This window comes from Vicugna pacos, chromosome X, assembly GCF_048564905.1.
Source record: "Vicugna pacos chromosome X, VicPac4, whole genome shotgun sequence".
Classification (NCBI taxonomy): Eukaryota; Metazoa; Chordata; class Mammalia; order Artiodactyla; family Camelidae; genus Vicugna; species Vicugna pacos.
The window spans coordinates 94,731,144-94,757,361 of NC_133023.1; the positions used below are offsets into that span (position 1 = coordinate 94,731,144).

Consider the following 26,218-nt stretch of genomic DNA (forward strand, 5'->3'; position numbering starts at 1 on the left):
CAGCTTCATCTTGGAAGCTGATTCCCAGCCATGCCTCCAGATAAAAACCCAGACTGGCCGACACCTTGATTGCAGTCTTGTGAGACAGAGCAGAGAATCCAGCTGCACCTGACTCACAGCAAATGTGAGGTAATAAATGTGTATGTTGCTTTAACCTGTTGGATTTGCGGTAACTGGTTACACAGCAACAGAAAATGAACACACTGGCCCCAGAAGCCCTGCCCTTCTAGCACCCCAGCCCATGCAGGCATTGCTCTTCTCTAATAATGTTTGTATCAGAATGAAAATATAGACTTCTAGTGTCTTTTTCATCCTTATTTCCCCATGAATTCCTGCCAGGCATATCCCACCACACCGGCCTGAATTGTGCCATGCACATTACAATCTCTGGCTGAAATTTTGTTCAACCCTTTCAACCCAGAATTCCTCCCTTCCCACTTAGTGCCTCATCCAGGAAACCTGCTCTTCTAGACCACCGGACCATTGCTTCCACCACACTTTTTATTTGCATCTCTTTCTTGTCCTTGATTCATATATTACTATGTCTTTTCTGAAATCCCATTTTATGAAAATGTTATTGAATATGAATTTCCTATATATTACAAGGAGCATATAAAATGAAGTTGTAAGTTTACTGAAATTCAGGATTCCACTTGTGCATAGCATACTGCTAGGAATACACTCCTCTGTATTTAAAATTCGTGTTACATGAAGCAGTCAGCCAGGTGTGCCTGGCCACTTACTGAGCCTCCCCATACAGCCAGACTTGAGAAGTCCATTGTTGCCCTCATCTCGCTGTGCTGCACTTTCCTTTACTGAAAATTGAATACAATGCTTTCTACCACAGTTATTTCAAAGACTAAATGAGACTAACGTGGGTGGCTGACACTTCATAGGTGGCTGAATCAGAATCCAGGTTGGCAAACCTTCCACGTGTAAAGGCTGTGCAGCCACAACAGTGGGTGGAATTATCACATGCAGGCCAATACTTCAAAGCGCTTGATGAAACTGAAGAAACTTGTGCACACAAAAGGCCAATTTAGGTAACCGTGTTTAAGTTTTACTTTCCCTTCTCAGCAGATATACGTGGAATGCAAGGCCAGCAACCGCCTTACAAATACTGACCGAGAGTGGGGAGGGATCTGAAGGAATGCGAGTAGGTCTTGCCAGGAAAAGAAGTTTGCTGCTTCTGAAATGTTTTGGTCTTAGCCACTGGCAGGACTGATCGATTGCAGCTAGCAAAGCGTTTTCTGAGCAGCCTGTCCAAGCATCTGTTTCTGTACTTCTGCACAACTGTTGCTCAGATTCACTCTTCATTCGAATTGTCTTCGAAGAGCAAGAGAAAAAAACATCCAAGCCACCCTAAGTATCCTAATAGCTTCCAAGTCCTTTAAAGGAGGGTCCTTAACATTTCCCCTTACCCCCTGCCTAGGTTCAAACTTCAACTCCCAGGGTTCGCCCAAGTCCCTCCCCTTGCCCTGTCATCTAATGAATATGCAAATGCAACATAATTGGCAGCCAATGGCGTAGGTTCTGGTCACATGGTGCCCATGGTAGGTGAGCGGACAGAAGTTGTGTGTCGGTGAACAGAGACAGCTCTCAGTCTGGGGCGAGCGCTTCAGTGAGCGTGGACGGATGCTAGGGCAGTAGTCCCTGCGGCGGCGGCGGCAGTAGTGGTGGCAGAAGAGAGGAAGGGGGAGGGCCCCGAGGGCTACACACACTCACACTTTCAAGTTCCCTTGGAGGGAGAGGAGGTGGGGCTGCAGAAGGAGGAGGCCAGGAGCAGTTCCATCCGTCCCGTCCCGTCTCCCCCTCTTCCTCTTGCTCCCTGCACCCTGGCTCTGCGAGAGTTGAGGGTTCGGGTGGCAGTAAGCGGCAGTGAGGGCAAGAGAGCCAGGAGAGTGGGGAGCGGAGCTAGGGGTGCGGGGGAAGATGCCCATCCTGCTGTTCCTCATAGACACGTCCGCCTCTATGAACCAGCGCACTGACCTGGGCACCTCCTATTTGGACATTGCCAAAGGCGCTGTGGAGTTATTCTTGAAGGTAAAGGGAGGGGAGGGGAGAGATGGGGACAGTTCCCGAGGGATGGGGGTGGTGGTGGATTTAGGTGCTTCTGTAACGTTGGTATCGCCCCCTCCTCCCTTCTTCCCTTCGCGGCCCCCTTCGTCATCCCTCGTCCCGCAGCTGCGCGCCCGGGACCCGGCCAGCCGCGGAGACAGGTACATGCTGGTCACCTACGATGAACCTCCGTACTGCATCAAGGTAAAGGGGCCATCCAGGGGGTGGGCCGGGCGGGAAGCGGTAGCAGGTCGGCGGGGGCTCCTTAGCCCCCGTGCACCTCCCAAGGCGGTCCTGCGTCGCCCCGCGAGGCGGGCGGGGCGGGGTGGGGGCGAGGGCGGGGGGAGTGGTGCCTCCGGGGCTTCCGAGGAGTCACGGCGCCAGGGGTCGGGGAGGGGGGCCGGGGAAGGAGCGGCCCCGGGGAGAAAGCGCAGGGGAGCCGGGCCGGTGGCGGCGACGAGCGCTGCCGCCTCGGAAGATGGCGGACATTTTGCTTTTGTATGAGCCGGAGAGGGAGACCGAGGGCGCTGCTGAGATGGAAAGGAGGGAGGGGAGGGAGGAGAGGGGAAGGAGGGCCGAGACCCGGAGGGAGGCTGCGGGCGGGCCCGCCCCTTCGGGGCGCACCGCGCGCGGCGGCGGCCGAGGGGCCGGGCGGAGCCGGCGGCTCCGCCCCGAGGTGCTGCGGACTCGGCGCGCGGGTTTTCCTGGAGCCCCGGCTCCTCCTCTGGCCCCTCCCCCCCGCCCTTCGCCGCTTCAACCCACCGCCCCGCCTTCCTCCCGCCTCCCTCCCCTTCCTGCTGAGAGCGTGGCAGAGCCGGCCGCCGGCTTTCAAAGATTAGACTACTGCTTTTGCACTTCTGTGGTCTCTAACCCACCCCCACCCAATGGAAAATCCGTCCGCGGAGCCAGCCTCCAACCCCTAGACCCGGAGAAACTCTTTGCGCTTCTTCTCCGGAATCGGTTCGGTTAAACCCGGCTCTGTTACCTTAGCTACTGTTAGCGTTTCATTGGCGATTCCACCCAAGCCGCGACGGGCTGGGGCGGGGAGATGCCGAGTCGGAACCCGCGGGGACAGAGCTTTTTAGGGACCTGGCCTCCTATTTACATCATAAATTAGGTTTGTGTTAGTAGGAATTTGTCCAAGGAAAAGAAAGGAAGGAAGGAGAGGACTTGGCTGCGCGCAGTTACAATAGTCAAATTCGATGGCTTGATCCACAGGGTTCTGACCTGCAGGAGGAATGTAGGGAGGACTTCACCTCCGTGAGGTAGTTAATTTACGTTCCTAATGGTGAGGCGATAAAGAACTGCTTGGCCTGCAGTGGCCCGATAAAATAGAACTCAGACTATTAAATCAACCTGCGTAAGAGTCCTGCTTGCACACTGAAATTTTAAAAATATATTACCATAATCCTTGACGTCTTTTGCTAGGAGGCCCTCTTCCTCAGAATTATCCTAATAGTGCCGAGGAGGCGCTGGATGTGCTGTAATCCGTTTCAGCCGAGTGAGGTGTTTAAAAGAATGGAACCTACCAAACTGAATAGTTGGCTAAAGAGAGCCTTCCTAAAGAAATAAAGTCAAACAGAGGCTTTACTTTTGTAACTCGAAGCTTCGGTTAACAGTTTGATTAGTAGGTTCTCCTTAAAACCCTTCTAATTTCGATGCTTTGTTTTCAGTTTTTGACTTATCTATTTAGAAAAATGAAGCAAGTAGACATCTTTAAAAATGCCATAAGCTTTTTAAACATGTCAGTTTCCTACACGGGTGTGACCATTTTTTCCACATAGAAAAGCAGATGTCTGTACATCCTAAGCCTGAAAGTCTACACCCTTTGAGTACTAATACAGATAAGAACCCACCGTTTGTAGTGTGGCCATTTGAAATCCTCCTTAATTTGAAGTAGTAAAAAGGATAAACTACAAAGCAGTGTGCCTTTTTTTTTTCTTTAAAGGGATAACTCAACGTTTTCCTGGATGCCAAGACTCGTAGTTTAAAAATGGTTTTTGAGCTATAAAATTTTCATGGCAATATTTACAGCATCTTTGGAAAGGAAAAGGAAAGTTTGGCCCCACTCTTGACAACCATCATTACAGCTTTTTTACCTAGCATTGTAATCATAGTGTACATATTACTTTGAGTTCTGTCTTTCCCACCTATTTAGTCCTATAAATTATTGCGGGTGCCACATAGTCTTCATACTTAAAATTTTTAGTGGCTGTGTAACTTACCCATGGTATTTTAGAGGCTTCAGATAGTTCTATGATCGGAGGGGAAAGGTTGGGTTTTGTTTTTCGTGGAAATTTCATTTGTTAGCTCTTTTTATCTTGCCATCTTGTACATTTTTTTCCTAAAGTAAAAAGCATTCTTCCAAGTTCAGTTTGCTTTTTTCCCTTATGCGGGGCAAGTACGAGAAGATGTTCTAATACTTTTCATTACTAACCTTAGTTTTCTTCTTTAGCCTTTTTGCTTTTCCAAAGTCATTCAGGCTTTTGATTTTAATCTTACATAATAACTCCATGTACTAGGAAATGTTTAATGAGCCTAATGATGTTGTCATTTTACTATCTATAACTGAATTGCTAACGACAGGCCATATTTTGGTAGCATTTTCTTTCTCTGAGTCTCTTTCAGCCCCTCCCTCAGGCCCACCCCAACCCTCCCCGCAGCCTGTGGTAACTATTTTGTTCTTTTGCTTTTAGGATCTAGCCATTTTGGAAAGTCTGAGACTTTAGAACATCTGGTGAATTTTTCTTAAAATTTAGTCTAATCTTTCACTTGCTAATAGCTGGAAGCCACAAATGTCTGTTTTCTGTCACACTGATTAACAAATAGGTCTTTATTTGATTGTCAGCAGGCATCTCAGCTCCTACTTAAAACTGAGCTCCTCAGTCTGAGATACTTTCAGCAAACTGATGTTAGATAGGGTTTTATTTGTAACTTATTTTTCTGCAGAATAACATGAAGTGTATTTTCATTTTCTCTCCAGTTGGAGGGTGTATCTCTTCTCTGCTTACTTATTTCTCACGTCTTGGTTATGTCCAACTCCAAACACTGCAAAAAAATTTTTTTCCTACTAGAAGATTGACTTCTATTGGTGTTGTAACAGGCATGAGTTGTGCATTTGGTTGGAAGGTTTTTTTTCCCTAATAGGCGTGGAACTATTCCCAGTATATCCACTTACAAGCTCTGACAATAAATCTTGTCGTGAAAAGTTACTGTGACTGGAATTTTTCACTAAAGTATACTATTGAGTGTGTGAATATAGTATTTCACCCGGGACTTAGTAGCTTCTTGCTGCATACCCCTTAGGACATGGCTGTGTGTGCTTTTCAAATTCGTCATACCTGTTACTTACAGTCAGCTTGGCATGGATAGAATTAAGTTTGATATGGAGATCATATAAAAAGCACATGAAATGCAAGTATTTTGTGCTACGTCTGCTTCAAGTGTGGCTTTGTAGACAGGTTTTATACATAGTGTCACAGTGTTAATACTACATTTATACAATGTGTCTTTAGTGTACACAGCTAGGATGAAGCTGTTTAATATTTTAAAATTTCCAGTGTGTCCTTGTAAAACTAATACATGATTTTAAAAGTGGGGTGGATGGTTTTTTTTTTTTGTATAATGATTCTTAATAGCTTTGGCTGAGGTTCTGCTGTCTTGTATGTTTTGTTTTGCTATGAGTCATAATTTCCTTTTATTCAGTGAATAGCAGAGGTAAGCTTTTCACTACTACTAACTCTGAACAAACTGAAGGCACCAAGAAGAAAGTGAGCCATGAGCCTGGAGCACATAATAATATAAGTTCAAAATAGTTTGATATTTGAAGCTACTTTCTTAAATTGATTGCCTTTTTACTGAAGGAAATGCTTTTTTAAAAAAACATAAAAATGAGTCATTTTTCTAGAAATAGCTGAGACACATGTAAACATCGTGGACAGAAGTTTGGTGGGTTTTTGTTTTTTACAACTAGGAAGAGATGTTTCAAAGAAATATCCCAAGTCTGTAATTTGAAACAGAGAGCATTTGAAAAATTTCCCTTGAGAGATGCTTTTTCACATCCTGTAGGCAGCCTTGCTTACTGGTATCTGCATGCCTTTGTCAACACGTATCAGCAAAAGACAGCATTTTGGCTTACAGATTTAGGAAGGAAACTGTGCTTTTTAAAAATGATCTGTGTTCCAAGCATTTATTGGCATTTTAACTAAGGCTTAATTTTTCATATGCCCATTAGTATATTTTATGGGTCTTACCTGGAAAAGGAGTGGACTTTTAGGGGAGCCTTTCATTGTGATTGGAAGACAGGGAAGTGCTTTTGGGTCAAACAGTAGCAGCATGGTCTGTGAGAACTGTGTCAGGTTTGAGGCAATGGCAGGTGTGTTGAAAACTCAAAATGCCACAAAGGTGGTACATTGACTTTTATGATTCATTGTTTCTCCCCTGATCTTGCTTCCTTTTCACCTTCCTCACTGGCCATTTGAAGCATGTGATGATAGTTATTTCAAAATAAATAGGGGGTAAGAAATCATCAACAGAATGAAAAGGCAACCTGCTGAATGGGAGAAAATCTTTGCAAATTATATATCTGATGAGGGGTTAATAGCCAAAATATATAAAGAACTCATATAACTCAATAGCAAAAAACCCAAGCAATCTCATTTTAAAAATGGCCAGAGGATCTGAATAGACATTTTTTTTCAAAGAAGATATAGAGACGGACAACATGTACACGAAAAGATGCTCAGCAGTACTAATCATCAGGGAAACGCAAATAAAACCACAGTAAGATATCACCCCAGGCCTGTTAGAACAAATGTTGTCAAAAAGACAACAAAAAGAAGAGTTGGTGAGGATATGGAGAAAAGGGAACCCACGTGCACTGTTGGTGGGAAAGTAAATTGGTGCAGCCACTATGGAAAACAGCACGAAGTTTCCTCAAAAAATTAAAAATAGAACTAACATACGATCCAGCAACTACACCTCCAGGTATTTATCTGAAAGAAATGAAAACACTAACTTGAAAAGATATATGCACCCTCATGTTTATTGCAGCATATTTACAATGGCCAAGATAAGGAAACAACCTAAGTGTCCATTGATGTATAAATGGATAAAGAAAATGTGATGTGTACATACAATGGAATATTATTCACTTATAAAAAAGAAGGAAATCTTGCTATTTGTGATGACATGGATGGACCTTGAGGGCACTATGCCAAGTGAAACAAGTCAGATAGAGAAAGACAATGATCTCACTTATATGTGGAATCTAATATAAAACAAAGCAAAAACAAAACAAGCTCATAGATACAGAGAACAGATTGGTGGTAGACAGAGGTGGGGTTGGAGGGTGATCAAAGTGGGTGAAGGGGGTTCAAAGGTAGAAACCTCCAGGTATAAAACAAGCTATGGGGTATAATGTACAGCATTGTGACCATAGTTAATAAAACTACATTTTATATTTGAAAGTTTCTAAGAGAGTAAATCTTAAAAGTTCTCATCATAAGAAAAAAGAAAAAAATGTAACTTTGTATGGCGATGGATGTTAACCAGACTTATTGTGGTGATTTTTGCACTACATACAACTATCAGATCATTATGTTGAACACCTGAAACTAATACAATGTTATATATCAATTATACATAGACATATAAAAAGTAAATGCTTGCAGACTTTCATCCAACCTATGAATTAAATATAGTTTACTGAAAAGAATTTTAGGAATGAGATACTCTGACTGATAACTCTTCCTTTATATAAGAGTAGAAGATGGAGGAATTAGAACTTTAGTGAAAGCTTATGCAGATAACCTTTCATATATCTGCACTTTTGTTTGTTTGTTGTGTTGTTTTGCAGTGAATAAAATATTCCTCGTTGAAAGAAAGGAAGGAAGGAAGGAAGGAAAGAAAGAAGGAAAGAAAGAAGAAAGAAAGAAAGAAAGAAAGAGAAAAAGAGAGAGGGAGGGAGGAAGGAAGGGATAAAGAAAGAAAGAGAAAGAAAGAAAGAAAAAGAAAGAAAGAAAGAAAGAAAGAAAGAAAGAAAGAAAGAAAGACAGAAAAAGAAAGAAAGAAAGAAAGAAAGAAAGAAAGAAAGAAAGAAAGAAAGAAAGAAAGAAAGGGAAAGGAAGAAAGAGAGAAAGGAAAGGAAGAAAAAGGGGAGAGTTATTGGTAGAAGACTAAATCTCTGGGCAAGGGGGTAAGTGCTATGTTCAGATTAGACACCAGCTGGGAGATGACTGGAGGGAGTTCTGACAAAGTTATGGAGTCCTGTGTGTTCTGTATCCTAAACCTCTCTTGTATCCATTAATTCTTACTTGCTCCTCCTTTGTTTCAACTTTCATCATCCCTCAGCCGGACCACTGTTACAGCAGCCACCCAGATGGTCTCCCTAATTCTGGTCTTGCTCTCCACTGACTCTTTACCCTCATTGCCACTAGACTGATTATTCTTAAAATAAGATAAAGTAAAAAAAAAAAGCATTCCCCTACTACAAATTCTTCAATGCCTCTGCATTGTATTTCAGAATTAACTCCAACCTCCTTAGCCTGGTCTTTCTGACGTCATTCCATTCTCTTCTCCTGGACCTCAGGTTCCAGCCACAGTAAGAACTTAGCCCATTGTCTCCAAACTCACTATGCCTCTTGCTTCTGTGCCGTTACATATGTTGTTCCCCCTGCCTGGGACACACTCACAGGTTAGCCTGATGTGCCTCAACTCTTCATTCTATATTCTCAACAGTCATCCTGCCCTTCTGCCCACCCCTACTCCAAACAGTGCAACAACTCCCACTGTGACCCCCTTAACACTTTGTCCAGACTTTAAGTCTAGCAATTAGTATGTTATATGGTGATTAGCAGTGTTCATGTAAGCCTCCCCAGCGTGAGCTCTTTAAGGACTCCACATTTATATGCCAAGTACCTAAGAGAGTACCTAGATTTTAGTAGCTACTCAAGCATTATGGAAGTGTGTAAGTGATCCAGTTCTCCCTCCTCTCTCCCATTTCCACTGCTCTTCCCCAGAAGATGGTCACTTTAACAATTTGATGTGTTTAATGTTTGTTACAGCTAGCGTTTTCACTTAGGTTCAGGTTTATAACATGGTAGAACTGTATTTTTACAAGACCAAAGTATATGTGTTCCCTTTCTTTTGTTGAAGTATAACCTATACATTGTAAAATACAACCATCTTAACAACTTGAGGCATTTTCATATCTTTATATATTAATGTAACCACCACCCCAGACTAAGATACAGAACATTTTCATCAACCCAGAAAATGCCTCTTGCTTCTTCCCGCAATCCCTTCTTCCTCCCCTGAAGGTAGCTGTTGATCTGACTTTTATCACCATGGTAGTGATATGACCAAAATAGTGTTTCTGGAAGATAAGTCTGACAGTGGCTTGCAACTACTGCAATATAGGCTTTCAATGTACCATATGTTCATTGAGCACCCTCTGTGGACCTGGCTTCATTATAAGGGGCCTAAGGTGATTCCAAGAAAGACTTGGCCCAAGGGGAGATTGGAATAGTAAAAGATATGGTCCTAGTCATCAAGGGTCTTGAGAGTAGTCATTGGAAAAAGATGAGATGGAGAATGTGGATTAAGCTATGGGATCTGTCAAGAACAGTGGACTCTTAACCAACGGACTGGAGGGGAGGGAGGGAGGATGGATAGGACACAGTGACAATTCAGTTTATCCAGTCACAATTGCAACTAGTTGGGACTGAATCACAAAAGGGCTTTGAAACGGACAAGCCAGAGTTTGTGCCTTTCTCCTGGGATGAAGAGCCAGGAGGCGGATTTGCAGAGGGATAGGGTGAGGCTTGTGGTCTGTATGCTTATTTGGTTAGTAGGCAGAAGCATATGTTGAGGTGGGCTGGGGAAAGGGAATAATAAAAGGTGGGGGAAGCTGAAAATATGTAGTTGAAATTGCCCAGTTTTGCCTGAGTTCTGGCCACTTGAGAACTTTTGACCTTGAGGTTGCGATGAGGGGTAGGAGAGATGGCAGAAGGGCAGGGCACACGTAAGGAAAAGGGCAAATATTGTCCTTTTCAGTTTGTCTTTGGTTCAGGAAGATAACTAGAGCTGCTCAGAAGACAGGGTTCTCAGTTTCAGAGTGTTCCAACGAAGCAGCTGTTGCACATCTCAGGGAGAAATGTGCTTTCCAGAGAAGGGCAGGATTGAAGGACCCTTTGTATGAGGGGAGGGAGGACAGGGATGAAGAAGGGAACCAACTGGTTTAAGTCAAGTACTTAAACGAAAAACTCTTTGTAAACATGGCTTCCCGTCCCCTTTTACTGAGAGTGTAAATGAGAGATCCAGGCAGTCCCATTGTGTGCCTATTGCAAGCTTGGAACACCCTATCTCCTGGATACAATGTTCTAAATGGTGATTAGGTTCCCAGACTTTCCTCCCCAGGAAAGCCTATTTAACCCTTAATGTCACTTAGCCATAGAACTATTGTGTTTGCTATTGTTTCCACTGGGAAATAGATTAGGGTTTCCAAGGTGATTTGTTAAAAACACATCCTTTCCCCCCTTCTTCCTCACAACTCCAGGTGAACTAGTGGTCTCAGAGACGAGTGGGGACACTATAAGAGCTCCAGCAAGGAGGGTGAAGGGCTGAGGTGGCAGTGAGGGTATGCATGGCTCTTCAAATTTACCAGTCATTCATATTTCAAGTTGGCTGTATTTGCACTGTTCAGTACAGCATCCTCTAGCCACGGGTGGTTATTGAGCCCTTGAAAAGGTGGCTCGTTTGAATTAAGATGTGATTTAAGTGTAAATTAACCACTGGATTTTGAAGACTTAGTACAAAAGTATAAAATATCTCAACAGTTTTTATGTTGATTACAAGTTTAAATAATTTTTGATATATTAGGTTAAATTAAATAATTATTCTCACTTGCTTCTATTTTCAATGTGGCTATTTGAATATATAAAATTACATATGTGCCTTGCACTATATTTCTATTAGATAGCAGTGTCAGCTTATATTTTTTCTTAAGATGTTTAGGATGTTCATATCCTAGAGATTGTTTCTGAAGGAGGGTCCTCTCTCTCAAAGGTTCTGTTTAAAATGAACACCACCATAATGGAGTCATTTGTGCATGAAAGGTTATCATACAGTTCAGAGTTGATGGGTTGATAACCCTTGGCCCTGAGGCAAAAATATGAAAGCATCCTGTTCTTGTTTGCATTGAAAGCCAGTTTGGTTGCTTTGACTTTTGGATGCAGTTGGTGATCCAACTGGTTGGGTTAGAAGTTTTTTTCCTGGGCTAAGTACAAAAGAATATATATGTGAACTCCTAATGTAACTACAGTAATTTAGAATTCTGTTTGTAACATGCTCACCAGTGGCACAAAATATTCTATGCATTTAGTGTTATTAGAAATATGTAACATATCCCTTATTAGTGTTATTAGAAATATGTAACATATCCCTTATTAGATTTACATGGCTACTTGGCCCAAGAATTCCCAGGAACAGTATTCATCCAGAAAAGTAGGATAAAGGATAAATTCTTTAACTTGGCATCGTGTAAAACCTAAGAAACAAAGAGGGGTTTGTGTCACTGCTCTTATTGAAGGCTTTCTTGAGGTTCCCTAGCAAAGCCCTTGTCTTATATCATGGGAAGTCATCAGTAGCATTAAAAGGAGGGGGGAGGTCCAAGAGAAGCCATGGGAAGGCTCCCATGATTATAACTTTCTCTAAGCTCAGTCCTCCTAAGGGAGATTACAGGACTGGCGATGTTATTTTTTGTTACTGTAATGGCTCCCATTTAAGGAATAAATGCCAGTGTCTAATTCTGAGGCTGGCTGGAAGTACGGATGTGCTGATGAATAGCATGTGTGCGATGTGGAACCATTTTATAGCCTAGTTTTGGATCCTCCTAAAACCTGTCTTGTAGTCAAAGGTGTTATCTGGATTTTACAGATGTGATTTGACATATCTACTTCCTTACAATAATGAACAATAATATAATAGCTTTCTAATAATAGCAGCTGACATTTATTGAGTAATGCTTATGTACAGGGCAATGTGCCAATGAATGTACAGTGCCTGTTTCATTTATCTTCGCAACCAACTCATCCCCACTTAACAGATAAGGAAACTGGGGCCCAGAGAGGTTAAGTAACACGACTGAAGAGTAACCCAGGTCTGTCTCTATTTCCAGAGTCTTAAGTAATGAGCTGCTTTACTTTTCCTATCAATCATGGTAGGACATTCTTTTTAATAACTTCTCAGTTGTCTTTTCTCATTATGATATATGTCCTGGAATCATGTTTTTACAGCAAATTATCTATTAATAATTATGCTAGTATTTAAAGTTGCTTTTGATATAACTGTTTGGTACTAGAGCAAGCACTCAATGAAAGAAAATTATTACTTCTTGTGTTACCATTTTTATTATTTCTCTGACTTTTTTCAGGTGAATATCATGGTGTATTGTTTGTGCAGCACTTTGGTCTTTGATGTCCCACAGTTATGCCCCTACTCAGGGAAAGATGTGGAGTTGTTGGAAGTCTCAGTTGACAGAGCTTGAGATAGACTATTGTCTGTGTGTTGGGGGGAGTAGAGGCTGAGGACCATGGCCGAGGCTGAGAAGGCCCTGTAGGAAGAATGGTGGGCTTGAAAAAGCAACAGGGTGGTCTTTGGCTACCTAGTGGTCTCCAGAAACTGATATGTTATCTTCACTTCATCAATTTCCTGGTAAATGTTTTTCTTGTAGGGAAAAAAAGACATTCAGTGTACTCCACAGTAGCCATTTAGTTTCTTTTTTAAAAAATTTTAATTCATTTTTTAAACGGAGGTACTGAGTATTGAACCCAGAACCTCCTGCATGCTAAGCATATGCTCTACCACTGAGCTATACCCTCCCCCACCATTTAGTTTCTTTTTATCCACAACCTGTGGGAGAGGCAGAAGTGGTTTTGTAAAAGGCCTAAATGTACCATATCGCTTTCGCCGAGTTTTTTTTATCAGCCTCTGCCTGATCTAATGGTGCCTCATCTAATGGTATAGTCTTCATTTCATCCAGATCCCCCATTCTCCTCAAGCCACACCCCTGCCGTAACCAGATAGCTTTTTATTTCTTCCTGCTTAGTTAGCTTGGTAAGGGATGAGAATTTCAGAGAATGGGAGGTGTTACCAACTCAGCCACTTGGGTCTTAACCAGAGAAAAGTTACGTGAAGACTTTTGTGCTGATGTGCCAGATGTCCACAGAAAAAGTACACTCCTGTATCTTAAACTATATTTGCCTGATTAATGGCACTTGCTCTTTCGTTAGTTATATCATGCCCTGTAGGTCGACTAGTTCAGTAAACTTAGTACTAAGAGCCAGACTCTGGACTTGACTGTCATTGAACAAAAAACTCAAAACATTTGTTTGTGCAAGTAGGGAGTGGTACTATTGAGGAAAGTAAATATAGTGGATTAAGGTCTTAGGATTTACTATATAGCTACTTGGGCTAATTTACTAATGTTTATTCTTTTTGTCCTTGCTTATATTTGAAACTGTTAATGGTCTTTCCTTCAAGAAACTTACCACCCCCTGTATTCTGTTTCTTCACCCCTCTCTCTGATAATCCTTTCCCTGTCTTCCTAATTCTTTTCCATGGTGAATGCGTCCTACCTCATTCATGGTTCCACATATTCCTTCTCTATTCTCCATCTTTAGCTTCTCACCCAGGCATCTCTAGCTGACTACGGGACATCTACACTTGCCTGTCTAGCTTGCCATTAGCTCATAGCACGTCAATTATGGCACGTCCTTATGGCTCGAAAACCTATCCCCTCTTTCATATTCCCCATCTTTCAGTTACCCAGGATTGCAAGATGGACATTATTCAGCTTTAATCATGTACTTCCATCTTCTTCTAAGGTCTGTCCCTTTGAAATGCCCCTTACATATGTTCCTCCAACTCAATCTCTGCTGCCTCAGTCCAGCTGCTGACTTTCATGCTTTGGCCACTATAACAACCTTCTTACATAGTCTCTCAAGTCCTACCAAATTCCTGCTCTCTACCCCAGCAAGTGCTAACTTTCTAAAAAAGCTGGTTTCATCCTATCACTCCACAAGCCTTCAAAGACACCCTAGCACTCGTGGAATCAAGTCAGAATTGCTCAGCCTGCCATTCTGAGCTCTCTAGGCTCTGCTCCATGTGTCTGCATAAGGGTCTTTCCCATCCGTTCCCCACAGAAGCCCTGCACTCCAGCCAGACCTCTCTCTTCCGTTCCCTGAGTTTGTCTCCCCATTCCTGATGAACATCCCCATTCCCGATGAACATCCCCATTCCCTTAGAACTTCAGTTAACCAGAGCCAGGGGAGCTGGAGGCCCGGGGGAGGAGAGAAAATGAACTGAAAGCATGCCAGTAAGGGTGGGACTTAAGGGGGAGGATGTGACAGAAGTTGCTTTAAATGCTATTATAATGTTGAGAAATTGCAGAAGGAAGGGGAGGGGGACTGGAGTCTGACCTTTAGTGGTTGATTAGCCTGAACTAGAGCAAGATGTTTTGGTTTAAATTGGCCTTGAGTTGCCTGGAAGCCCTGCTGTTTAATCAGAAGCCCCAGTCTCTGCGTGTGTCTCTGTGGAAGGAAGCCAGAGTAACTAGACAGTAGACAGTAGGATTCTAGGGAGAATTATCTAGCCTTTAATACAGCCGTGACATTGGAAAGTTGGGGTCCGTCCTGCAGTATTTCTTGTAGGAGAATGGGGAAGAAGTTTGGAGCAAAGTGCTTCATTTTTCTTAAAAGCTTACCTATGTGCATGTAGACACTGTAAACTCCATTTCATAGTGATGGTTTTGAGCTATATGTTAGAAATCAACTTAAAGTACCTAGTATTCCTAGGTACTTTAATAAAAATTAGGTTTTAAAAAGTGGTCACAGTGAAGCCTGTCTGGTAGATCACACCATCCACGGTCAGGTGAGTCTAGCAAGTTGTATTTCTTTAGCCCCTCTGTGAGGAGTGCTGGACTGGGAGGTGGAGACCAGGGTTCTTAGCCACATTCTGCAACTGATTAGATGGACACATGACCCTGGGCAAGTCACTTAGCCTTTTAAGGTGTCAGTTTTCTTATCTGTAAAATGAAGGGATTAGACTAGATTATTTCTACTATTCCTTCTCAAAAAGTCCCAGAGAGAATTGTATAACTAAAAGGCAGGAAATGGAATAATTCAGGTGTGGAGGTCATGGTGATATCAAAACCACTTTAAATTTTAGAAAGCGGTTCCTGTAGGTGCTGATGTGCTGTATCGCACACCTACTGGTTAAAGTGGTGTGCGTTACCCCATCTTATTGGTAAATGTCACTTCATTTTATTGAAGTCATTTCTATTTGCTGCCAACAGTTTAATGTTCATAACAGATTTCTAGCAATGGTTACCTCTGAAGAGTGGAACTGAGATTTTGGTGAAGAGATAGACTGACTTTGTATTTCTGTTGGGATTTTTAAACAATGAATGTGCGTTACTTTTATAATGTAAAAAACAGCTCATAACATTTTTTGAGAGAGTTTTTTAAAAAAGAATTAGTCTGCAGGAAAGAGATGCCATCTAATCTTTAGAAAGTAAGAAACGGCCAGCCTCCCATCCTCCTCTGCTCAACTCCTTCTGTGATGTTTGGATGACTTAGTCACACTCCTATCCTTGTGTATTTTTCCAAGGCCACTTTTGTTGATTTTTATCTTGTATATGTGTTCATAAAAATGTCTCCTATCAGAACCCCAAATCTAAACAATTCAACATGTGATCTGCACAATAGCAGTTTTTGTTTGTTTGTTTGGTTTGACTTGGTTTGGTTTTTTCTGCTACTGGATATTGGTCAATAGCCACAGTTGAAATGGACTGGGCGTGAAAGAGGAAACGTAACATTTATACCTGACTGAGTTTGGTAATTTCTTTGCAACTCTATGGTATTTTTCTTTCAGTAACAGTCCAACTGGCTCTTGGACAGAGGAGAAAATTTGGTTTCTACATGTTAGCATCCTCTGGTGAAGATCAAATTTCTTTTGATCTTATGCTTTCACATGAACTCTGAGAGGTGTGCTGCTTCCTAATTTTATCCTAATTCCCTGGGGTAAGAATTGAAAAGTCATAAAAAAAACTTTGCAGATATTTTAGGCTAATCCTTGTGATTGTTAATCCTCTAAAAAAAAAAACCTCATACTAGGTATCTTAAAGAGACCAGTAACACAAAATGGCAAACTTTGGGAAGGTGGAATCAAACTGAATCATTTCTGTGCCCAGTTTACTTGAAAATATGTGGTTATGAGAGTCTTTAACTATCCACTGAAGAAATAGTTCAGTGGGCTACAAACTGTCAAATAAGTTTCTGCAATATAATGGGGGTCAATTTCTAAGAACTTTTTTTAAAAAGTAGAAGACTCAAGTAAGCTACATTTCTTTTGTGTCTTGGCTGGTAGTATTTCCTGGAGCTTGTGAATGAAAATTGGTGGACCAAACCACAGAATGATAGAATTCAGAGTTCTCTGAGAGAGAGCTGATGTAATCAAATAAAATGGACTTTGAGCATCTTAACAAGTTCAGGACACTAAGAAGTGCCCCTGGGAAAGTAACTTTGAAAAAAGGAATCTAAGAGAACTGGATAGTCTTAAAACAAGTAATTTTATTAGAAAAAGCTATCTTCGTACCCATAAAACCCAGAATAATAGAATGTTTCCTTTGAACCTAGAAGTGTATCAGTACCTTGAGTCAAGTGAGAAAGTCACAAAAAAAGTGAAATCAGGCTGAATTGCTAGAGTATTAAGGCAAAAAAACTGTCTCAATATTGGCTTGGAAAATATAGCACAAGAAGAGAGTTTTAAAAGGTGATACAAGAAGCAAGACACTTCTATTCTTTCAATGATACAGCATCTTCCTAATGTGCATTTCACAATTTTAACAACCTCCTTTATAGGTGCACTAGCTGTAAACACAATTGAAAAAAAAACATTTGAACATACTAAAGTGTTCAGCTGTTACAGTGTTCTGTTTACATAAGAGGGCAAGTAAACTTTGTCTTATATTTATCAGAACTGGAGTCCATTTAGTTGTGAAAAGAAAATTCTTGAAGTTGAAAACTTTTAACCAGTACAAATATTCCATATAAGGCTAAGGGCAAAGACCAAGGGAAAAGTCATTTGTCTTCTCAGGAGACAGAGTTGATTGGAAAAGCAGGGCTTCTTATTTTTCATGTCCCACTGGTCCCACTGGTCACACTGGTCAGTTTACCAACATAAAAACAGTTTGTGATGACAAAGATGATAGAATGTTAAATTGGAGAAGAAGGTTAAATTGGCTGAAAAATGCTGTTGAAATTGATTTATTCAGATTGTCTGGGTTGTTGCAGAGCAAGTTTCTCCCAAACTTGTGGAGAGCAGATGGAAAAAGGGAAATAGTTTATCTTTCAATGAGAGAAATGATGGCCTGGCTAAATTTAGACTCTGGCTTTAACTTGCAACATCTGGGAAAATATTCAAATCTGTTAATCATCTCATTTGTAACCACCTAGAAGAAGAGCCCAAGGTTTAGGATAGCCCTCTGTATGGGTTTATGAAGGGCCAATATTACCAAGCTGATTTCATTTCCTTTAATACAAAATAAAAGGCCTTGTCAAGGAGAAGGAAACATGTTATTTTCTCTCTGGAATCCAGCAAGTTCTTTTATTCACTGTGAAGGGCTTGCTAACAAGCTAGGAAGCCTTGGGCTGAATTGAACTCTCTTCAGGAGAGGGACCAAATAGGCTTTCAAGGGAGTGTGCCCAAAATGGGTTAGCGCAGTGGCTCAGCACCAAGTCAGAGGGACAGAGCAAGTGCTGCCCTTCCAGTGAGAGGTTCTCTCACTGCTGTGTGAGACAGCCCAGCTTGTGACCATCTATAGTCTGGAAGGATTATTTTTGCTTTTTGAAATAATTCCCTGCCGTTCCCTTTCCGTAGTTGTCACTCTAGAGAATTTTAATTATTCAACTGTTTTTTGATTTACAAATATTCAATTTACCTGGTTTTCAAGGGGCACTTCTTTTGTCGAAAGCTAGATGCATGCAGCTGCCCTAAAAAATGTTCAGTTACCTTGGGTGGAGAAATTAATACTATGTTCATTAAATGTGCAGTATATACTAAGTCTAACAAGATCATTCATATTTTGGAAAAGGATTACAAGTGACCTTTAGAGATAGAGCAGGGGTTTACAGAAAGTACTCTAACCACTCCCACATCCCCTTCAAGGACAGTTGATCTGTTTTTATCTCTTTTACTTGTTTATACTTCCTACCAAGATTTCCTTGGAGGAAAGGGTTCTTCCATTTTAAAAAATGAAAATCAATGAATCAGAAAAATGGTCCTGCCAAAGTGTAATGAAGTTCAGGAAGGACAAGTATCAGGATGCTGAGGTTTGGAGAAGCCACAAAATTAACACCCCTACCTTTCCCCTCTCCATTGAAACCAATGGAGAAATAAGACACAGGAGCCAGCCAGAGTTCTAAATAATTGCTTTATTATTGATAAGAAGATGGAAGTAAGGGTGCAGAGGATAGTAGAAAATATTTCTTTTAGGTTTTGTCCTTCTGAGGAAAGGAGTCCAAATTCTCTCCTTTCTATGGTGATATGTCAATGGGCATTTAGGTTGCTTCTGTGTCTTGGTTATTGTAAATAGTGCTGCTACGAACATTGGGGGTGCACGTGTCTTTTTGAATTAGAATTTCCTCCAGATATATGGCCAGTTGCTCGATCATAGGGTAAGTCTATTCCTAGTCTTTTGAGGAATCTCCATACTGTTTTCCACAGTGGCTGCACCAAACTGCATTCCCACCAGCAGTGTAGGAGGGTTCCCTTTTCTCCACAGCCTCTCCAACATTTGTCATTTGTGGACTTTTGAATGATGGCCATTCTGACTGGTGTGAAGTGATACCCAGTTGTAGTTTTGATCTGCATTTCTCTGACAATTAGCAATGCTGAGCATATTTTCATGTGCCTATTGTCCATTTGTATGTCTTCCTTGGAGAATTGCTTGTTTAGGTCTTCTACCCATTTTTGGATTGGTTTGTTTGTTTTTTATTATTGAGTCATATGAGCTGTTTGGACTATACACATTTAAACCAGGACTGAATGAACATACTTTACTAAGACAGGAGGCATTTTCTTTCTGTAAGTCAGACTTATATAAAGGATGGATACAAGGTATGGAATTATAGGATATGAAAACTAAAAGGGAACTTAGAGTTGGTTTTCAGCTTTTTCATTGCTTAGATGAGGAAACAGCCCCAGTATGGAGTAAACGACTTACTCTGGACCACTTGTTTTGCTAGTTACAGCCACAGGATTAGACCAGGGTCTTCCAAGTTCTAGTTCACTGCTCCCCACACCCAACTGGTCTGCATTTTGACATCAGGGAAAGTAAGCTTAAATTAATTGAAATTTGGAAATTCCATTTAACTTATGAACCTTTAAGCTAATATAACATGTCTATGAGGTGAGGATGTGGAATAGGTAGAGGGATCTAGTACAGTGAGTGCTTTACATTGGTGGGTTCTAAAGTTAGGCTACCTGGTTTCAAATCCTGGCTGTGTCACTTACTAGTTGTTTGACCGGGACAAGCTGCTTACCCTCTCTGAGCCTCAGTGTGATCATCTATAAAATGGAAATAATAATAGCACCTACTTCATGGGGTGATTATGAGGCACAGATGAGAAGGATACATATACAATGCTTAGCCTAAGTGAGTTTCTGACACATAGGCACACTGATTGATATTACCTCTGACTATTATTTATCATCATCATCATTATCATCATTTTACTTCTGGGAGACTTTAAAAACTTGAACTGTGAGAACAATAGATTCTTAGTTTAAGATTTCACCCACCCCAGGTTACTCCTTTGTCCTAAGCCTCTACTCTTTAGTTCTCTCAGGTTAGAAGTTTTGTAATCATCTTTTACTCTCTTTCCTTTAGGCATATGGTCTGTCACTGAGTCCTATCTTAGTGATGTTCAATGGTTCTCATTTGGGGAGAAGGTACAGCTCAGTGGTAGAGCATGTACTTAGCATGCACAGGATCCTGGGTTCATTCCCCAGTATCTCCATTAATACATACATATATACAAATAAACTTAATTACCCCACCTTAAAAAAGCTTTAAGAAGGTTCAATTTTATTTAAAAGTTAACAAAAATTTGTATATGTATGACTGAAACATTATGCTATACACCAGAAATTGATACAACACTGTAAACTGACTATACTTTAGTAAAAAGAATGCAAATTTAAAAAATTAAATGGTTCTCTATTAACCCCTTCCTCTTCATTTCTATCCTAATTCAGGCCCTGATTCCCTCTGACCTGGATGACTAGTCAGACCTCCTAGCTTCTTTTTCCTGACTACAGCTTCTCCTTCCCTAGTCTATCCTATAGTTCACTGCCAGACTGACCTTCCTGAGATGCTGCTTTGATCCTGTTTCCCTCTGCCTTGGAATCTGTAATGAGTCTATTTTCTGCTGAAGCAAGGCCAAGCTCTCCTGCCTGACCTTCAGCTCCCTCTAAATCATCTCTGTCCAATAATGCCAGCCACACACAACATTTACAGTTTTCTAGTAGCCACATGAAAAAGTAAAAATAAACAGGTGAAACTTTTAATAGGATATTTCATTTAGCTGAAAAATTTCAAAACATTATCATTTCAACAGGTAGTCAATACAAAAATAATGAGATATTTTCATTCCTTTTTGTTGTTCTAAGTCCTCAAAGGCCCCTGTGAATTTTACACTTACATCACGTCACAAGTCAGCCTAGCCATGTTTCAAGTGCTTGGTACCCACATGTGCCTGAGGGCTAATGTATCAGGTAGTGTAACTGTGCCCCTATAACTGTCCATTGTCACCCCCACAAACAGGGTGGACCCAACTATTACTTCTTCCTGGTTTGTTAACACAAAATAAGTATGGTAACACCATGCCTATTTTATAGAGCTATCTTAAGCAAATGTGAAGTATGAAAGTGCTTTATAAGCTATAAGGCTCCATAAAAATGTATGCACGTTATTATCAGGAGTAAAGGTTTTACTGACATGAGATAGAATATCTTTGGGGTAATTTGAAAGAAAAGAGTATGAAGAAGGTCAATGGGCTGTCCTGAATTCACTGATGAAAAAAATCAACTCCAAGCAATGAATGAATAATATCAACATACACTTTCCCCCACTGGCTCTAAATAATGAACTTTTGGGAAGAATTTTTCACATTAATGAGGTTTTCTAGGTAGCTACATTACTCTGTAGGCCATTTTCCCACTTCAGCCTTCTGAGGACTGGATTTAGGGGCATTTAGTTCCTCTCTTGAAGAGGTTAGACTGCTACCAAAAAGTTGATTGCTTTGGGTAGTAAATGAAGCCCACATACTTTCTAGCACTGAGGTCAGAGTAGCATTCAAATTTCTTGTATTGTCTAATTCATTGCAAAGGATTGAAATTGACCTAAAAACAGAATCCCAGTGATTCGGGTGCAGAAACAATTTGTAAAATGGTTTCAATTCATATTATAAAGGAAATTTTAAAGAGCAATTATGCCATCAGATTGATTAGTAAGACTACTATTAGGACACATTATTTTAAATATCATTGAGTTACAGGGTGTTTGCTTAAGTGGTACCCAAATCTTATCCCAACCCTTTACCAGATCAAGTAGTTCACTCATTTTTCTTTGGTCATGTCTTGAACTATCTTGTGGCTCTCAGGAGTTCAACACTGGCTGTGGATATAACTCAGATTGCTAAATGAAGTCATTCTGAAATAAAAAAGCCAACTTTGTAAAGTGGCTTCTGGGCGAAGGACCCCACCATTCACAGGTTTGCCCAAGCCAGAAAACTCAACCTAATGTATGACCCTTTCTCCCTCACCCATCCCCCTAATTAGCTACTAAATTTTTCTGACTCCACCTCTGAAATATTTCTTTAATCTGCAACCTCCTCTCCATCCCCACTGTCCTTGCTCAGGCTTTCATCACTTTTCTCATAAGCTATTGCAACATTCTCCAAACCAGTTTCCCTGCCTCCAGCTTCAGCTTCCCCTCCACCCCACAATTTATTCTCCACCCCCCCAGCAGAATGTTCTTGCTAAAACACAGATTGGATCATGCCACTCCCCTAATTAAAAACCTCAAGTTATTTCCAGGGCCAGTAGATAAAATCCAGACTACTGAGCACAATGTACAAAGCACTTTACAATCAGAGCCCAACTAATTAGCTTTGCCTCCTGCCATGTACCCAGAGCAATGATCATCAAATTACTTGCGGTTTTCCAGGATGCCCTATCCTTTCGTAAATCCCCTGCTCTCTTCCTTTGGCCTGCCCTCTCCACTCCTCACATCAGTGTGGGGATCCCATGATCTCCTCATGCCATTAGACTTCCTCAAGTGCCCCATCTTCTGTGACAAGCCTTCCCTAACGCTTGGACATTTGTTCTTCAGTCTCTGTAACTGCATTCCTTATTCCTTTGTGGCAGGAACTCCTCAACGGCTAATTCCTCTCTATGTCTCCAGCCTGTAGCATTCCACTCAGCACAGCAGAGTTGGTCCATAAAATAAAGAATTGGTGCTAATCCTCCAGCTGTATGCCTTTCTCTTCTACTCTAAAGAAGAAAACTAAGTTTTGAATTCTGTGTGATTTATAATCATCTCCTGATATTTCTAGGTATTTGATGAGGAAAATTTAAATCATAATCCTTCCTTTAAAAAAAATCTTTATCCTAGAATATTTATTTATCCATGTGAATTCTTTTTTTTTAAGTTGAAGTATAGTCCGTTCACAATGTTGTGTCAATTTCTGTGGTACAGTATAATAGTTCAGTCATACATATAGATACATATATTCATTTTCATTACAAGATATTGAATATATTTCCCTGTGCTATACAGAAGAAACTTGTTTATCTATTTTATATATAGTCATTAGTGTCTGCAAATCTCTAACTCCTAATTTATCTCTTCCCACCGTCTTCCCCCTCACCAGTAACCATAAGTTTGTTTTCTATGTCTGTGAGTCTGTTTCTGTTTTGTAAATAAGTTCCTTTTTTTAGGTTCCACATATAAATGATACCATATGGTATTTTTCTTTCTCTTTCTGGCTTACTTCACTTAGAATGACAATCTCCAGGTCCATCCACGTTGCTTCAAATGTCATTGTTTTATTCCTTTTTATGGCTAAGTATTATTCTGTTGTATAAATATACCACAACTTCTTTATCCAGTCATCTGTCGATGGACATTTAGGTTATTTCCATGTCTTGGCTATTGTAAATAATGCTGCTATGAACACTGGGGTGCATGTATCTTTTTGAATTAGAGTTCCCTCTAACATAATCCTTCCTTCTAACTAAAGTTTAGTTTGTCTAATTCAATAAGATTTTTCTTGGGCCACAAGGAATTATTCTCATGTCCTACTTTCCCCAGTGACTAAAAGTCATACATATAGTCTGGCCAAAGGAATAATACATGGAAAGGTTTTACCTTTGGATTCCTTGATTTATAGGATGTGTTAGGAAAAACAAAGCACAGTTTTAATTTCACAGAAGGCCAGACTACTGGACTGGAGTGGATCTTCACCAGGATCACCTTCACCTCGTATGGTTATGGAGGTTGTGTACTAGTCAAGCCTAGGGAGCACCATTCTCATGGGACACAATGTGAACAGCTCTCCAGGGTGGTATCATGCACAGTCTTATGCAGTTTCCCTGTTTATCTAATCCTCTTCATTTTCAGACAATGAAACTTAAGTCCTAAGAGCCAACAGATTTGCTCAAGTTCACACAGATACTTCATAGCGGGGTACAGGCAATCAGCTCCTTTGCTGCCTCTCAGTCATTCTGACCCAGATTGCTTTAGGAGACTGTGAAGGTAGAAAAGATAGTGTTTGCTATATTTGTATGGATAACAGTCTTTAGCTAAACAGGAAATTTAAATCATTTAGTTAACTCTGCATTATTTGAGCTGGATTCCCACCTCCATCTGTACTGGTCTGGTTGGCATGACTTTGACCTTCAGCATATTACACTGCTGCCCTTCAGGGCTACCAAGACTCAGATGGTGGTTTGTCTCACCAAGTTGCCAAACTGTATTGTCCACTCTCTCCCTTGCTGGCCTAGCCCTCTGTGTCCTACTGTTAGCTGCCATCTTCTTTTGGCATCTCTTCTTGGCATTTGGTGCTGCTTTGTTTTTATAGCCATCGCTGACCATCAAAGTGATCCTTTCCTTCTATTTTACAAACCATGCAATCTGTTGGCTGTTGACCTTGGGTCTTTGGTTCTCCGCTGCTGTTCATAGCTGCTGGGGGTGCCTAGGCGTTGCTGCTTTTATGCCAAAACTTTTTGGTTTGTTTTCTTTCCCCTCTATTCTAGATTTAGGGCTTTCTGAATGCTTGAAGATGCCAGAAGGGTTGTCTCCAAATAGTCTGGCTCCATTCCTATAATTCCCCTTTTACTCTTGTTTAAAGTGAAAATATTGTTTGGGAGGAAGAATCTTGGTTAGAAAACTTCATGTAGATCAGACACTCAATAGCTAGTTGTCTATATCAAGGACAATACATTAAAAAATTACTCCTTCCTCTTCCCCTTTCTCCGTGCTCATGATCAGTGTCAAACTAAAGTAAATACTGAGGTGTTTTGGTAGGTTCGATTGAGCCTGAATAGAAAACTAGACTTGAGCCAAAGCCCTCTAGCCATAATGGACTGAATGCATTGTTTGTGTATTTGCTTTTGATCATTGATGCTGGCAGATCTTTCTGAAACCAATTGCTTGCTTTAGTTCCACTTGATCAGTGAAGATATAGAATAGAATTAGATTAAGGAACTATAATTCATTAGAGGTTTGATACTTGCTATTTAGTGGTTGTTTGTACTTCATATATTGTTCATTGTATAATTGGGAATTTCTTTGTAAATGTTTGATTTTCAGGCTGGTTGGAAGGAAAATCACGCAACATTCATGAGTGAACTAAAAAATCTTCAGGCTTCTGGACTGACTACTCTTGGTCAGGCTCTAAGATCCTCATTTGATTTGTTAAATCTCAATAGATTAATATCTGGAATAGACAATTATGGACAGGTAAAAAAAATTTTGAGTGAGTACAGCTAATTTATTTTGGTGACTTGGGGTAAGAATTGGAAATTGGGCATGGTTACCAAGTTTTCTGCTACTTTTCATAAGTTCCAAAATGAGGGCCATGTATCTTTTAAATACATACTTTATCAAAAATCCTTTTGGGGGGGTGTCTTTTATGTGGCTTGACCATAAAATAGTTAAAATTGCCTAACCCACCAGAACATCAGGTATAATGGGATGAATAAATTGCTGAGAAATATTAGAACAAGACAATTGAAGAGAAACTTTCAGATCCCTTGACTCCCTCATCCCTCCCAATTCAATGAAAATGGGCTAGAGTAAGAGGAAGGCAGAATAGCAGTTGCTGCTGCTACCATTGCACTTTTCTAACCGTAAAAACTCTGCTCACAATAGCCAGAGTCACTGTCCAGGTCGCAGAGCATTAGTCACTAATGTCCCTCTCTCTGTGCCAGGGTTTTGACTCAGGTGAATGGATTCACAGGTGTGGGTGATGCTGTCATTATAATCTCTTTATATCTTTCTTTTATGATTATTTGGAAAGCAGAGGTAGAGAGGGACTTGGACGTTATAGTTTGGGGAGTTCCTGAATTATAAGACTTCCTCAGTTTATTCTGAATGTTACCTCTTCAGGGATTGTTATTTTGATTCCCACCCACTTCAGTCCCTAATCTTTTCCTTCTTATTTATCCAGGCAAATTTTCTCACACACTTGAGAGATCACTGGCAAGGCAAATGTAAAAGCTGAAGTTCAATTTTATTACTTGACATGGCTCTAATACTTTCTAAATGTATTTTAGGGGAGAAATCCATTTTTTTTAGAACCGTCTATTTTAATTACCATCACAGATGGAAACAAGTTAACAAGTACTGCTGGTGTGCAAGAAGAGGTGAGATTTCATTTTTTTAAATTTCGTTTAAATGGCAGAGAACATGTAGTTATTTCTGTGGGAGGCATAAATTTCCAGTTAAGAATAAGTTTGATCAGATCTTCCATCTTGATAATCCTTGAAAGATGGCCTCATTTTTATTGAGTATGTCAAAGAAAAGCGAACCCTT

At 40.7% G+C, this 26,218-nt stretch overlaps 1 protein-coding gene across 5 annotated transcripts in view; it reads left to right on the top strand.

Moving 5' to 3' along the window:
- Positions 1–1,536: 1,536 nt before the first annotated feature.
- Positions 1,537–26,218, top strand: part of INTS6L (integrator complex subunit 6 like) — a 50,602-nt gene continuing 25,920 nt past the window's right edge. For 4 of the 5 annotated variants that reach the window (XM_006219509.4, XM_031671306.2, XM_006219510.3 and 1 more), the window contains exons 1-4: positions 1,569–2,043; positions 2,185–2,262; positions 24,995–25,144; positions 25,960–26,049. In XM_006219509.4, coding sequence (XP_006219571.1) covers positions 1,933–2,043; positions 2,185–2,262; positions 24,995–25,144; positions 25,960–26,049 — 429 coding nt within the window. In that variant the 5' untranslated portion in view covers positions 1,569–1,932. The other variant, XM_072955977.1, reaches the window with a different exon arrangement.